Source organism: Bos javanicus, chromosome 7 (assembly GCF_032452875.1).
Source record: "Bos javanicus breed banteng chromosome 7, ARS-OSU_banteng_1.0, whole genome shotgun sequence".
In the NCBI taxonomy this organism is placed as follows: domain Eukaryota; kingdom Metazoa; phylum Chordata; class Mammalia; order Artiodactyla; family Bovidae; genus Bos; species Bos javanicus.
Window position 1 is genome coordinate 95846612 of NC_083874.1, and position 14365 is coordinate 95860976.

At 42.2% G+C, this 14365-nt stretch overlaps 1 protein-coding gene across 1 annotated transcript in view; it reads right to left on the reverse strand.

The window, feature by feature from the left end:
- The window catches only part of ERAP1 (endoplasmic reticulum aminopeptidase 1), a 134933-nt gene extending 125047 nt beyond the window's left edge, over window positions 1–9886 (reverse strand). The window contains exon 1 of the mRNA XM_061424439.1: window positions 9646–9886. Coding sequence (XP_061280423.1) covers window positions 9646–9791 — 146 coding nt within the window. The 5' untranslated portion in view covers window positions 9792–9886. The remainder of the gene's footprint in view (window positions 1–9645) is intronic.
- Between the last annotated feature and the right edge of the window lie 4479 nt (window positions 9887–14365).

A 14365-nucleotide genomic window follows, 5' to 3' on the forward strand; every position in this document is an offset into this window, starting at 1 on the left:
AGAATATTGAAGCAGGTTGTCATGCCCTCCTCTGGGGGATCTTCCTGTCCCAGGGATTGAACCTGCATCTCTTATGTCTCCAGCATAGGCAGGCGGGTTCTTTACCACTAGCGCCACCTGGGAAGCCTTGCCTGTCCATTTTCGAGAATAACCTCTGTTCAAACATGATTCTGGTGAAACTATTAAGAAATTCCTTTTGCAGGGTGAAGAACTGGCTTCAGAAAGTGAAAAGCAGGCCTCAAAGAAAAAAAGGGGGATTTTTTTTTAATCCCATCCCACAAATATAAAAGGCCTATAATACTTAGAAATGCCCAGTTACTTTCACTCAAACATGTGCATTCCCTGACCCACTGGACACCTGAAAAAAAATGATATTATGGAGAATGCAATGTTTCTGGAAACTTTATCCCACTGTAGCTCATAAGGTTTATGATCAATGGTCTATCTGTCTAAATATAATTCTGGTAAATCCCTCTCAAGGCCACTTTCCCCTCCCTTAGGGGCCCTTTGAAATTTGGCAATTGGACTTCATCCAGGTACCTCCCTTACAGGGCTGCAAATACATCCTGGTAATGGTATGCATGTCTTCATATCAGGTGGAGGCATTTCATTGCAGAGGAGCAATGGCTTTAACAGTAGGCAAATTATTTTTGGAAAGAATAATTCCAGTGTGGGGAATTCTTTCTGAATTGAGAAGCAACTGAGGAATGTATTTTCCTGGACAGACTATTAAATCCATTTGTAACATGTGGCTGATAATGCTGTATTTTCATTGTATTTATCACCCTCAATCTCCAGGGCTGGTAGAAAAGAACAATAATACTATTAAACCCCAACTGGCTAAATTTTCAGAGGCTTTTAATCTTCCATGGACGAAAGCTCTTTCCTTGGTTCTCCTCAACCTTAGGTAAACATCAACTGTCTCCCTTAGAAATAATTAATGAATGACCTATGCATTTAGATGAAGTTATATATGAACCACTTTTTAAAAGTGATATTTTAAATTTTTGTCAGGGACTCGAAGTGTTTTAAAGAAGATGAAACTTTAGTTAACTGACTCCTTCAAAAGTGAGCTCCATGAATACAAAGACCTTAAGGACTACAGGTGAAAATCTAGAGATTTTGTCTTTCGGAAAAACATCAGATAAAGGACTCTTTACTGCCGTGTTGGAAGGGGCCATATCCGATTTTACAAACAAACCGCTGTGCTGCAAAACTCAAAGGAGTAAACTCTTGGACTCACCTTTCTTACCTCAGAAAAGCCTCCTTCCCTGAATGTACTGTTTCTAAAACCTGGCTTCGACTGAGACTGACATCACCAAGCCAGGATGAGAAGACAACAGCAATGGCAGACAGCTAACCCACGTGTCCAAACCAGGACTCTAAGACCTCTTTTATTCTTTCAAATTGTGCCATTTACCAAATGCCTATCAAAATTGCAAGTTGTTTTATTTCTAGCTATGTTTTTGCCCCAGTGTTTAAAGTAGAAAGAAAACTCAGTAAAGTTATCACAGGGGCAATTTAACTAATTGTTGATTTGTTCTCCAACTCCTCATTCAATTCAAGGCTGCTTTAAACCCCTTGTAATTCCTATTACTGATTTCAGATGTTCCTAATGTTACTATTTACTCAGATTGGCCTCCCTCTAACCTTTCAGGTCCAAATTCTCCAGTGTATTAATATGTCCATCTCCTGCTCGACACTATCGTAGGTCCTTAAGAGTCTGGACACAACTTGTCCTAAGACCACCTCAGTCTGTCCCTTACTTGATTAACAACTGTCTTAAAGAGAAGCATACAGGTCACTTATGCCAGCAACTCTCTCACATCATACAATAGATGTCAGAAAGCCTGCAAAGAGACCCATGATTTAACTGTGTTAACAAAACTTCCAATTGATGAAGCTAATGAGAGCACTAAGTGAATTACCTGTGCTCCTCCAGGTTCTGTCTCCATATGTAATACTGGAATCGACCCACCTTCCCAAGGATGGGCACATAAATGAATTAATAGCTAGCAGGTAGAAAGTTTACACTTACTGGGGTGTTATGTTAGCCCACTGTCTACATACACAGAGACAGATGGATCTTCTCTCTCTTCTCAATGAAGTCGGGAGATCCATACTAGCAGGGTATCAAGAGAACTGATGGCAACAGCTTTTGGGAACCTTGCTTCCTAGTGCAAGAATATATGTAAACAGGGGTATGTGCAAAAATCTACCAGCCACCATTGGTCGAATGGCCAAAGAGACTACAAAAAGCCTTGCAGCATAACAGACATTCCTAAACTCCTTAGCCCAAGTAGTATTAGATAACAGAATCACTGTAGATTTTCTACTGGCCAAAAAAAGGAAGTGCTTGTACTACTGTTCAGATTATTCAAGACTTCTGGAGAAGTTGAGATGCACCTAGAAAAAAAATTTCCAAATTGCAAAATGGTTACAAGATGTAAGAAAGACTGATCATTTAAATCATCTGTTCAGTTGGTTCCTTTCAGGACTAGGCAATTTTTTCTGCTCTGCTCTACAGATGATTACTATTTTCATAAAATGTGTCATTATTCTTTTCCTAGCTATCAAGTTACTCATGGCATGTATCACTTCTTGCTTCAAGTCTGCTGCCAACAGCACTGTTGAACAACAATTGTACAGCAAACCAAGATGATTGATCAAGTCTCTAATCTACAAAATGTTTCCCCATCAATACATCCTTCTCTGTGCTTGTTGGGCTTCCCAGGTGGCTCAGTAGTAAAGAATCCGCCTGCAAGTGGAGGAGATACAGGTTCTGTCCCTGGGTCTAGAAGATCCCCTGGAGGAAGGTATGGCTACCCACTCCAGTATTCTTACCTGGAAAATCTCATGCACAGAGGAGCCTGGTGGGCTACAGTCCATGGGGTTGCAAAGAGTGGGACATGACTTAGCAACTGAGCATGCTTGTTTACGATATTTGATTAATTTACTCAGTTCTAAAGTTCCATGATGAGAGAAAGTGAAAGTCACTCAGTTGTGTCCAACTCTTTGTGACCCTGGACTATACACTCCATGGAATTCTCTAGGCCAGAATACTGGAGTGGGTAGCCTTTCCCTTCTCCAGGGAATCTTCCCAACCCAGGGATCAAACCCAGGTCTCCCGCATAGCAGGTGGCTTCTTTACCAGCTGAGCCACAAGAGAAGCCCAAGAATACTGGAGTGGGTAGCCTATCCCTTTTCCAGGGGATCTTCCTGACCCAGGAATCGAAACAGGGTCTCCTGCATTGCAGATGGATTCTACCAACTGAGCTATCAGGAAAGTCCATGATGAGAGAAACAGTTTTATAAAACTGAATGGCTCTTAATTTAAAAGCAGCTTTACAGGGGGGAGTTTATACTCTAATCCTGAATGAATGTTGTATTTTCATACCAGATGAGCCCTCTAATATGGCTCATTTAATGACTTACAGGAAAAATCACATTTCTACATTGAAGGATACTCTGCCTAAATGCAATCTCAGGCAAATAATTCAGCACTGGGATTTCTGGTTTAATCTCTGTTCATGACTTTACTATTGTTTTTGGCTATATTGATTGTGTTCTATATTATTTATAGAGTGATAATACCTTGTGCTTTTTGATGTATATTTGCAACTCCAAATAAAATAATAATGTTTAAATGATCTGAAACTATTGATCGTATGTATAGTTCTACTTAGGGTAATGGGCACACACAATGCACATATGGGATACAATTGGCATAAATTCTATTGGACATCCTAGAACTGAAAATCCAGTCCCTGGCAAGCATTGTATTATTAATAGTATAATCCCCAGAAGAAAGAAAGAAAAAACTGAACTATTAAGACTCAGCTTAGAGGGACATCATGGATTCATGATGGTAAGAAAACACCCTGGCATCAAGGGACAAAATGTTTGATCACTTAAAACTTTCTATCCAAAGATTCATGCTCCAAAGGGGGGAAATAATGAGGAAAAATCATAAGTTTCTCTATGGCAGGACAATCAAAGTAACTGTCAGAATTGAAACACACATAACATGCCCCCAGTTGTGTCGGCCTTTTCAATACACTGTGTATATCTGTCCCTTCTCCAGGGGATCTTCCTGACCCAGGGATCGAATCCAGATCTCCTGCATTGCAGGCGGATTCTTTACCATGTGAGCCATCAGGGAAGCCCACAGGTTAACCAGACCTCCCCAAGGCAGGAGGACAGAAGCAACCTTGGAGAAACATGATCCCTTTTTCCTAAGGCCAGCATTATAATTTTTAAGATTAAAATTACTTTTTCATCCTGCACAGCAGGTTGCACTGACCTAAAGGCTTGCTCTGTATGTGCATACCTGATCAAAACATTTCTGATGAACTTTATGTATCACGTTAACCTGTCAGTGTGACTGACAATTCTTTGTCTCGAAAATGTATAAAGTTGCGCCTCTAGCTTCTGACCAGTGGACGAACTCTCAGAGCTTCTGAGAGTCTGTCTCCCAAGTTATAACCACTAGTTTGACTTGAATAAAATTCTTTTTTCTTCTTAGCTTGATTGCTAATTGAATTTTCATTAACACTTCTCTAGTGCAAACCACTTGCTCTAAGCTGGCAATTTAGCAATCTCATCTCTTAGGAAAAAAAAATTCCCATCTCTATCATTTTGCTCATTTTGTATCATTTCCCTTCTCAAATTCTTATCATTCTTTAAGGCCCAGTTTATACTCCCTCATCTCCTCAAAGCCTTCTTTAAGCCCAGGTATGTTGTAAATTCTGTACTATAAATTCCTAAGGCAAGGGTCAAGGGCCTAGACAGTACTGTATTTTTTACTGTAGTCATCTCTACCTCCCTTCCCCAAATTCCAAAACTTAGCAAACTTTCAAAAACGTTTCTTGATCATATAAAAGAAGAAATTAATGAAGGAAGGCCTTCAAATATTTCAAGAGATAGAAAAACTAGTCCTTGCTTCTGCTCGGATGAGTGCTGAGCCCTTAGCCGTGTCTGACTCTATGCGACCCCGTGGACTGCAGCCCACCAGGCTCCTCTGTCCATGGGATTCTCCAGGCAAGAATACTGAAGTGGGTAGCCATTTCCTTCTCCAGGGGAGCTTCCTGACCCAGGGATCGAACCCACGTCTCTGACATTGGCATACAGATTCTTTATCTCTGAGCTGCCAGGGAGGCCCCAATTTTAAGATACAGTGTTCCAAAATACTATTGAAAATTAGGGTAAAAACAGAAAACAAAACAGAGAAGCTTACAGATAGTTGCTTCTGGAAAATGTGACTGGAAGAAGGAAGGAGGAGAGAGCGTTTCCATTGCTTATCATTGTGACTTTTCTACTATAAACACTTGATTTTTCTTACCACGTGCATATATCGCCGTGGTTTTTAAAATGTGGAAGCATTCATGCACATTCACACTCAAATGTACAAGATGTATCAAATAGGCACAAGGATTATTTCACTCCCTCAGATCAGATCAGATCAGTCACTCAGTCGTGTCCGACTCTTTGTGACCCCATGAATCGCAGCATGTCAGGCCTCCCTGTCCATCACCAACTCCCGGAGTTCACTCAGACTCGAGTCCATCGAGTCAGTGATGCCATCCAGCCATCTCATCCTCTGTCGTCCCTTTCTCCTCTTGCCCCCAATCCCTCCCAGCATCAGAGTCTTTTCCAATGAGTCAACTCTTCCCATGAGGTGGCCAAAGTACTGGAGTTTCAGCTTTAGCATCATTCCTTCCAAAGAAATCCCAGGGCTGATCTCCTTCAGAATGGACTGGTTGGATCTCCTTGCAGTCCAAGAAACTCTCAAGAGTCTTCTCCAACACCACAGTTCAAAAGCATCAATTCTTTGGCGCTCAGCTTTCTTCATAGTCCAGTTCTCACATCCATACGTGATCACTGGAAAAACCTTAGCCTTGACTAGACGGACCTTTGTTTGCAAAGTAATGTCTCTGCTTTTGAATATGCTCTCTAGGTTGGTCATAACTTTCCTTCCAAGGAGTAAGCATCTTTTAATTTCATGGCTGCAATCACCATCTGCTGTGATTTTGGAGCCCAGAAAAATAAAGTCTGACACTGTTTCCACTATTTCCCATGAAGTGATGGGACCAGATGCCATGATCTTCGTTTTCTGAATGTTGAGCTTTAAGCCAACTTTTTCACTCTCCTCTTTCACTTTCATCAATAGGCTCTTTAGTTCCTCTTCACTTTCTGCCATAAGAGTGGTGTCATCTGCATATCTGAGGTTATTGATATTTCTCCCGGCAATCTTGATTCCAGCTTGTGCTTCTTCCAGCCCCATGTTTCTCATGATGTACTCTGCATAGAAGTTAAATAAGCAGGATAACCATATACAGCCTTGACGTACTCCTTTTCCTATTTGGAACCAGTCTATTGTTCCATGTCCAGTTCTAACTGTTGCTTCCTGACCTGCATACAGGTTTCTCAAGAGGCAGATCGGGTGGTCTGGTATTCCCATCTCTTTCAGAATTTTCTACAGTTTATTGTGATCCACATAGTCAAAGGTTTTGGCATAGTCAGTATGCATCAAGTTGGTACAAATTGCTTGGAAACATTCTAGCAAATGATAAACAGAAATCATATTTCAGGGTTTAAGGTTATTTTTCACAAAATTGTAAAGCGAAATGTTAAAAGTCAGTTAATTATAAAAGGGACTTATTGAAGCTCTTATAGGGATACAATGCTTTGAAATGGAATTCTGTTTTCGGTAAGCTATATTATATCTGATCATTTGGATTTGGATGTTTTGAAGATGAAATTTCAGTAGTAACTTCCTTAGAATATTGGAAAGATTTAATAGGTTGTGCAAGAGAACAATATATATTTTTTCAAAGTGATTTACTTAGGTGTAGGCTAAAACTTTAAACATTTTCTTAGCAGTCGTCCAATTCATAGAACCATGTTTGTGTTTAGTGATAATCTTATTGATATATGGAAAACTAGCCTAGTAATTTGAAAGACATTTAGGAAGGAGCAGAGAGCCAAAAACACCAAGAACAAATCCACAAAAGAGAAAGCGTATGCAAGCATGTCACACTCAGAGAGCTTCAAGGACCAAAGAGAGCTGGGTAAGCAGCATCCTGACAAGCACAAGAATCTTTCTCCTTTGCTTCCAGTCACCTGCCTATGCTGCTGATCATAGGAAAGATCCAGAGAAAAACAGGAGGTGGAAAAAATGAAAGGAAGAACATAAAATTATTGAAGGCAATGCAAATTAGCTTTTTAATTATTAATACAAGGAGGAGGAAAAAGAGAAGAAAAAGGTAAATTTCTTGTCAACTCTTTTAATACCAAAAAAGCTTATCTGGAGATAAAAATAAAAGGTATATTTCTCTCCAGAAGAAAAAGAATCCTGGATTAAAGCTAATATTGTATTTCAGTATTTCACCTTGTTCTATTCCCAGAACTCTTTCTATGGGTCTTTTAGGCAATAATTACAAGTATAGCGGGGATGACAAGAGTGTGGTCCCTGAGATAATGCTGGGTCTTCTTGCCTTGAACTGACATGTGACCTCCTCAATCCTCCTTACTATCTTCAAAACAAGTGAAATTCTTATCCAAATAGTGGAAAAGGTCTCTGAATACTCTTGCAGACACAGGAAAAATCATTCAAGATCTGCAATTTGTAGAAAACTTTCTACTTAAAAAATGTGGTTAAAGCACCCAAACAGTACAGGTTTGAAGGGAGGTCCAATTCTTTCATTTCTAATGTCCCCACAGATATAAAGAAAGCTAGAATTCCAAAGCGCAGTTATTCAAGTATCCAAATTATGTTTAGTAGTAGACTCCTGTAAGTTTTGATCCCTAGTTCTCAACCTCACATGTCAAAAATCCAAGCCTATAAATCTGATTATCTTGGGTCTGGGTTGTACACTAGATGAATGCGTCTAATTGTTTTTAGGATTGTGTGATTTCCTTAGGATGTATGTTTGCCTGAAGGGTCAGCCAGCACGATGAATGATCCTCTGCAGTTATAATTGTCACCACTAGGTGAAGCTACCGCTGCTTTTGGTCTCCTCTGGAGAATTTGTTGGTTGGCTACTGGATGACATTGATGTGAAATTTAGGGTTGCTTTGTTCTGAGAGCAAGGTGACAAGTCTATTTGGCTAATTTCAGTAAGTTCAAAGGGCTAAGTATTGAAGTACACATAAATGGCCTTAACACTAACACATGACTTCTCTGTTAGATAAATTTATTTAAAAAAATAAATAAATTTTCCTACTCTACATTCCCTACTCTACACTGACTAGTTTTATACCAATTACTAATTTGAGGGATGTATAAACAAGATATATCAGTAGAAAGAGCTAACTTCTAATTCCTCTTGGATAAAACAGAATTTGCTCACTTAACATAATTTGAAAAGTGTAACCATAAGCCCACTCACTTTTACGTCGTTTACAGATTTACTAGAGGGAACAGGTAGACTGAGAATTCCCATAAAAGAAGGTGGCAGGAGCAATCCAGCTGCAAGAAGGACTGAGGGCAGGGTATTTGTAGCTGCAATGGCATATGAAGGACATGGTTACCTGATTTTCTGGAGAGTTCAGAGAGAGAGCTGAAGGAGGTGATGAGCGTTGAGTTAGGAAAGACTAAACTTGACTGGGATAAAAACTACTCAGTCTTCCGACCATCAACTTTGGGGAGCTATTATAAAGTAATCAGACAGCTAGTCAGATTGAAACAGTTCTGGTAAATGAGGATGGTATCCAAGTAAAAGTTCTTGTAAGAGCCTTTCTAAGACTTAGGGAAGTTGCGGGAGTGGGCCAGGAGGGACCAACCTCCTCCCACTGAAGACAACAATAACACTGACAAAATCTATGAAAACATCTTTAAAGCATCAGAGACTAAGAATTACCAAGCTAAGATTCACACACACACAAACCCTGCACCGCCTGGCATCCAAAATAAAGCAAACTCCTTCCCATCAGCCTGGGCTCTTTATGCCCATAAAGAGCGGTGAGCAGCCAGGCCCCATTTTTGGTTACCCTGGGACACAGTGTCATACTTTCGGATCTTGCCTTTAAGATTTGTTCCAGGTGGACTTCCCTGGTGGTGCACTGGATAACCATCAGCCATGGGACTTGATCCCAGGTAGGGGAAGATCCCACTTGCAGCCGAGCTACTGAGCATGAGAACCACAACTCCTGAAACCCGTGTGCCTAGAGCCCTGTGCCCCGAAGAGAGTAGCTCCCCGCCCCCCACCACAACCAGAGAAAACCCTCCCGCGGCAATGAAGACCAGGGGCAACCAAAAATTAATTTTTAAAAAAATGATTTGTTTCATGGGACCGAAGCAGGGCTTTGTCTAGAGCTAACTGCTCCCCGGAGAAGGCGATGGCACCCCACTCCAGTACTCCTGCCTGGAAAATCCCATGGACGGAGGAGCCTGTTGGGCTGCAGTCCATGGGGTCGCTAGGAGTCGGACACGACTGAGCGAGTTCACTTTCACTTTTCACTTTGATGCACTGGAGAAGGAAATGGCAACCCACTCCAGTGTTCTTGCCCGGAGAATCCCAGGGACAGAGGAGCCTGGTGGGCTTCCGTCTATGGGGTCGCACAGAGTTGGACACGACTGAAGCGACTTAGCAGCAGCAGCAACTGCTCCCCACTGCTGAGACAAGACCCTTCTGGGTACTTTACCTGCGAGCCCCGCAGATCTTGAGGTTCTCCAGTTTGACCGGTGGATGCAGGTCCTTCCGCTCCCCAAGCTCTGGGCTGGAGCGGCGTATGAGCCGCAGCCTGTGCTCTTTTTCTAGTGGCTCAGCCTCGGACTCTTTCCTGCACATGTTTGTGCAGCTCAGTGATCAGCTGAATACTCAAAGGGAGCGGGTCTCCCAAGTGCTGGCTCTCTCCCTTCCTCCCTCTCGTTGCCTCAGTCTCTGTCTCTCTCCTCTCCTCTCTCCGTCTCTCTGTCCTCTGTCTGGTCTGTCTCTCTCCTCTCCTCTCCTCTCTCCGTCTCTCTCTCCAGCTCTGTCCTCTCTGGATCCGTCCTGTGAACTCTCCTCTCCTCGGCCTCCCACACCCAGCTGCTCTCCCTCTACCTAAAAGTTCCTCGGGCTCTGCCGCGGGCTTCCCTCTCTGCACAGCGCGAAGAACCTGCCTCAAGGCGCTGAGCTGGGACAGTTGCGGCCCTGAACGCCTTTCTGTGCATCTTTTGGGGATCGCTGCCTGCACTTACCTGAAAACTGTCTTTTATCCATTTTGGGGGTGGGGGTGAGGTGGTGTTTAAAGTGAGAGGGTAAATCCATGTCCCTACTCGTTAAAGGCCAGAGTAGAAGTTCTTATAAACTTTTAAGTCTTTTTAGTAATGGGAAGCCAAGCAATATTCATTGACATCAATTGGTTTTATCAGTTGGAAGCATAAAATTTTCCTTTCAAAATAAAGTATGTAACAAGCACAGAATCACTGGCTTATTTTGCAACATTGTTTCTTGTTTGAAAATGTATCATCAGTTATTTAGATAATCTTTCACTTCTGGAAAATGCCAGAAGGACCAGAAATTTTCACTTGTTTATTCAATAAAAATTTAAAATGTGGGTACAGTCACCCATCGGCACACCTGGGGCTTTGGTTCCAGGAGCCCCACAAGCACCAAGACCCCGCAGTGCTCAAGTCCCTGCTATGAAATGGTATCACAAAGACCACAGTCAGCCCCCAGGACCTGCAGGCTTCGCATCCAGGCTCTCACCCACCTGTGTATCATTCATGATTCAAAGTCAGGTTTGCTTAATTTGTGTTCTACTTCAGCAATGCAAGATTGTTTTTATTGTTGCATGCCGGGAGCCGGCATATTGCATATTGAGTGCATATTGTATATTGCATATTGAGTGCAGCACTTTTCACAGCATCATCTTTCAGGATCTGGAATAGCTCGACTGGAATTCTATCACTGCCGGGAGCCAGCGTGAGGAACTCCGCCCATGACAAAGGTCGTGAGGAAGGAGGCTCGGCATACGCAAAGGCGGGATCGAGCTTCAGGAGTCCCCCTGGAAATTCTCGAGCATATACCCCCCAAACCAGAGTCTGCCTACTTTCTGCTTTGGGCTTTCACCTACACCTCTGACTTTACGGGGGGCTGTCCCCCACTACCTCTCTGAAAAAAGAGTTAGCTTACAGCTCCAGTTAATAATTCCTGGGTGTGACAGTGTTTAACCTACAAACTCCTCTGGAAATCCTCTAGCCTGCCTGAATAGGTTTTTCGGCCACATGTGATTGTTCAGAGCCTCCCAACTGTGAGAGGCAGGAGATGTTCTAAACTTGTCTAAACACAGATTCTTTTGAGTAGTTAAAAGATTGATTAGAAATTGTATTGGTGAAGGGATTTTCACTTGTTGGGCCAATGTTTGCTGCTAAGTTTCCATATCCCTTACCTGCTGTGTCCCTGGCAGTGTATTGATTAATATAATTGGTGTAAGTAGTAGCTTTAATGTTTGTAACCTGTTAATTCTTTTTCTTGTTATAGCCCACCACACCTTTGCTCTGTAGGAATGCAACTTTATCTAATGCTTTTGGAGGGTGGCTCCTGACCAATCACCTTTAGAGAAAAATAAGTTTTCTGAAGAAAGGGTCTTAAAATGTTAACAGGCCTCCGGGCCAGAAGATGATGCAAATCACCTCAGCTTTTGCATATGATAAGTTTGCAGGAAGAAAGCCTGGCTTGCTGCCTGACTCTACCCCTTCCCCCATTATCCTCTATGCATAACTTAAGGTATAAAAACTACTTTGGAAAATAAAGTGCGGGCCTTGTTCACCAAAACTTGGTCTCACCATGTCGTTCTTTCTCTTACCTTCTGGCTGAATTATTCAGCCTCTTTTCTCCACTGAATTTCCTCACTGAGCTATCCTCATTCTAGTACACTTTATATCCTTAATTAACGTTTAATTAAGCAGTTGTTTCCTGATCTTCGCCTACGCCGTCTCTCCTTCGAATACCCTGGATCAGCCGGGGCTGGTCCCCGGCAGTTGCAGCCTTTTGTTGTTGTGTAAATGTGTGTAAGACTTAACTAAAGCTCTACATTTTTGAAAAACCGTCTATCAGTTACTGACTTAAAATTCCACCATTATGCTCATTTAATTTTCTGCTGACGCTGAATTTTTGAAAAACTATAAAATGCTTTCACAATAAAATGTACCACCTTGTATTTTGCATAGACCCTCGGTCTTTGTGGTATCAGAAACCTTTTTTCCTTTATTAAAGCTTTTAAAACCATTTATAGATTCTGACGTCATTTTATTTGAAGTTGTACAGAGACATAGCAATAATTCCATGAAGTGCTTTCAACAGAGTTTTAGAGATCCTTTTGAAAAGAAGTGAGAGGCAGAGAAGAGGAAGTGGTTTTAAGCCCGTAGGTTGGCGGGTGTTCAGCATGATACCATCTACCCTGGACAAATGCAGAGCTGTGTTCAGGGGAGGAAATTCAATGGCAGAAAGCAAGGAGGAGATTCAGGGACATCGCATTTGTCAGGAGGCCATTTATCATTTCATTTATCCTGAACTCTCCCCACCTGCAACACAGGCAGCACTAGAAAATAATCTTTAAGGCATCTGGGTTTCTGAAATAGTGTCCAGCTAGCTTCATTTGCTGATTTTTTACCTTGCAGCCCTGTAGAAGGGACAGTCTGGACACAGGTCTAGGGAGAAAGCTGAGGATATCTGAAGGTAACAACAAAAGGCAAATAAAAATTTGATTATAATGTGGAACCTGGAATAAACATTGCATAATATCCTTAACAATTCAGCAACATGGGAGTATTTGTTACCTTTCATTTGCCTCAAGGGCAGCACTTTACTACAACCCAACAGAATCACTGGTTATTGTTATTAAGGTAGCTGATACACGTCAACAAGTTTAAAGTTTATTTTATAAAACATTTATAAACTGTCTTCCACATTACCTCAAATTGATTCCAATAGACAATGCATGCATGCATGCTAAGTCGCTTCAGTCGTGTCCAACTCCGTGTGACCCCATAGACAGCAGCCCACCAGGCTCCTCTGTCCTCAGGATTCCCCAGGCAAGAACACTGGAGTGGGTTGCCATTTCCTTCTCCAAATAGACAATAATCCTATGTAATAATTAGGAAAGTATTCATGCCTCTAATTTGGAAAAGAAATGATTTATTTTCAGAAGATGGCTTTAAGTCCAATTCTCTTGATTCTAGGTCCAGTTTGTAATTAAAAATTTGGGTCACTATGATTCTAAATCTATTGGGGATACCCTAAGGGGATAGAAATAGCTGTGGTTTTCATAAGAAAGATTTCCATTAAAATTAATTAAAAAAAAAAAAACTTTGAGCATTTTGAAAAATAAGTGTTTCACCTTTTTGGAAACTTCGACTCACTCACTCTCGCCCGTTTGTTGAGGGCCTCTGCAGTGCGCGAATGCTCTGAGAGGTGCTGGAGAGGGGTGCAGGCATAGTGCTTGCCCCCAGGCTTCTTCAGGAGTTGATAGTTTAAGGAAGGACGTGAAGAACAAGCATCAGAGTGTGAAGTAAGTGCCAATGGAACTGACTCAACAAATGCCTGCAGTTAGGGACTGGAATGGAAGCACGTGTCACTTTCAAGGTGACTTCCTGGAGGAGGCATTTGTCTGGCAATGAGAAGTTTACACAGGGGACATTGAGAAAGACGAACTGCTCACAGTGGCAGCCTCAGTAAAGGTGAGGGAACACTGGGTTTGCGCAGAAATGGAAAGTTCCCTGGTTTGCCTGAAACAAGGGGCATGCATAGGGCAATCTAGAAAGAGAAAACAAAAAGTATTGCAAATGCGCTCACCTGTCCAGCAGATATTTATATGTGTTTCCTGAAGGTCTCATACACCAGGCTCTGCTCTAGGCTCTGGGTGTTAAGAGCCAAGCAGAGCAGACAAACTCCCTGCCAGCAAGGAGCGCTTGTTCTAGAGGCATGCTGCTGCCAAGCTGTGCTCCGTCGTGTCTGACTCTTTTCGACCCTATGGTCTGTAGCTCGCCAGACTCCTCTGTCCATGGGATTTACCAGGGAAGAATTCTGGAGTGGGTTGCATTTCCTCCTCCAGGGGATCTTACTGACCCAGGGACTGAACCCAGGTCTGCCGCATCTCTGGCATAGCAGGTGGATTCTTTACCACTGAGCCACCTGGGAAGCCCATGTTCTAGTGGGGAGACAAATAAAACAAATAAATCAATACATAGTTACTCAGGAATAAGAGAGCAAGCTAATGGATAGACGCTGGATAGTGGCAGGGGTGGATTGAAGACTGCTACTCTTTTTAGAGCCAAAAAGGAGAGTCTCTGAGCAATAGACAGATCAGAAGACCAGAAGGAAGTGGTGTGTGAATTCTTTGCGGCAAACACCCAAAGCTTATTCTCTTATCAGGAAAT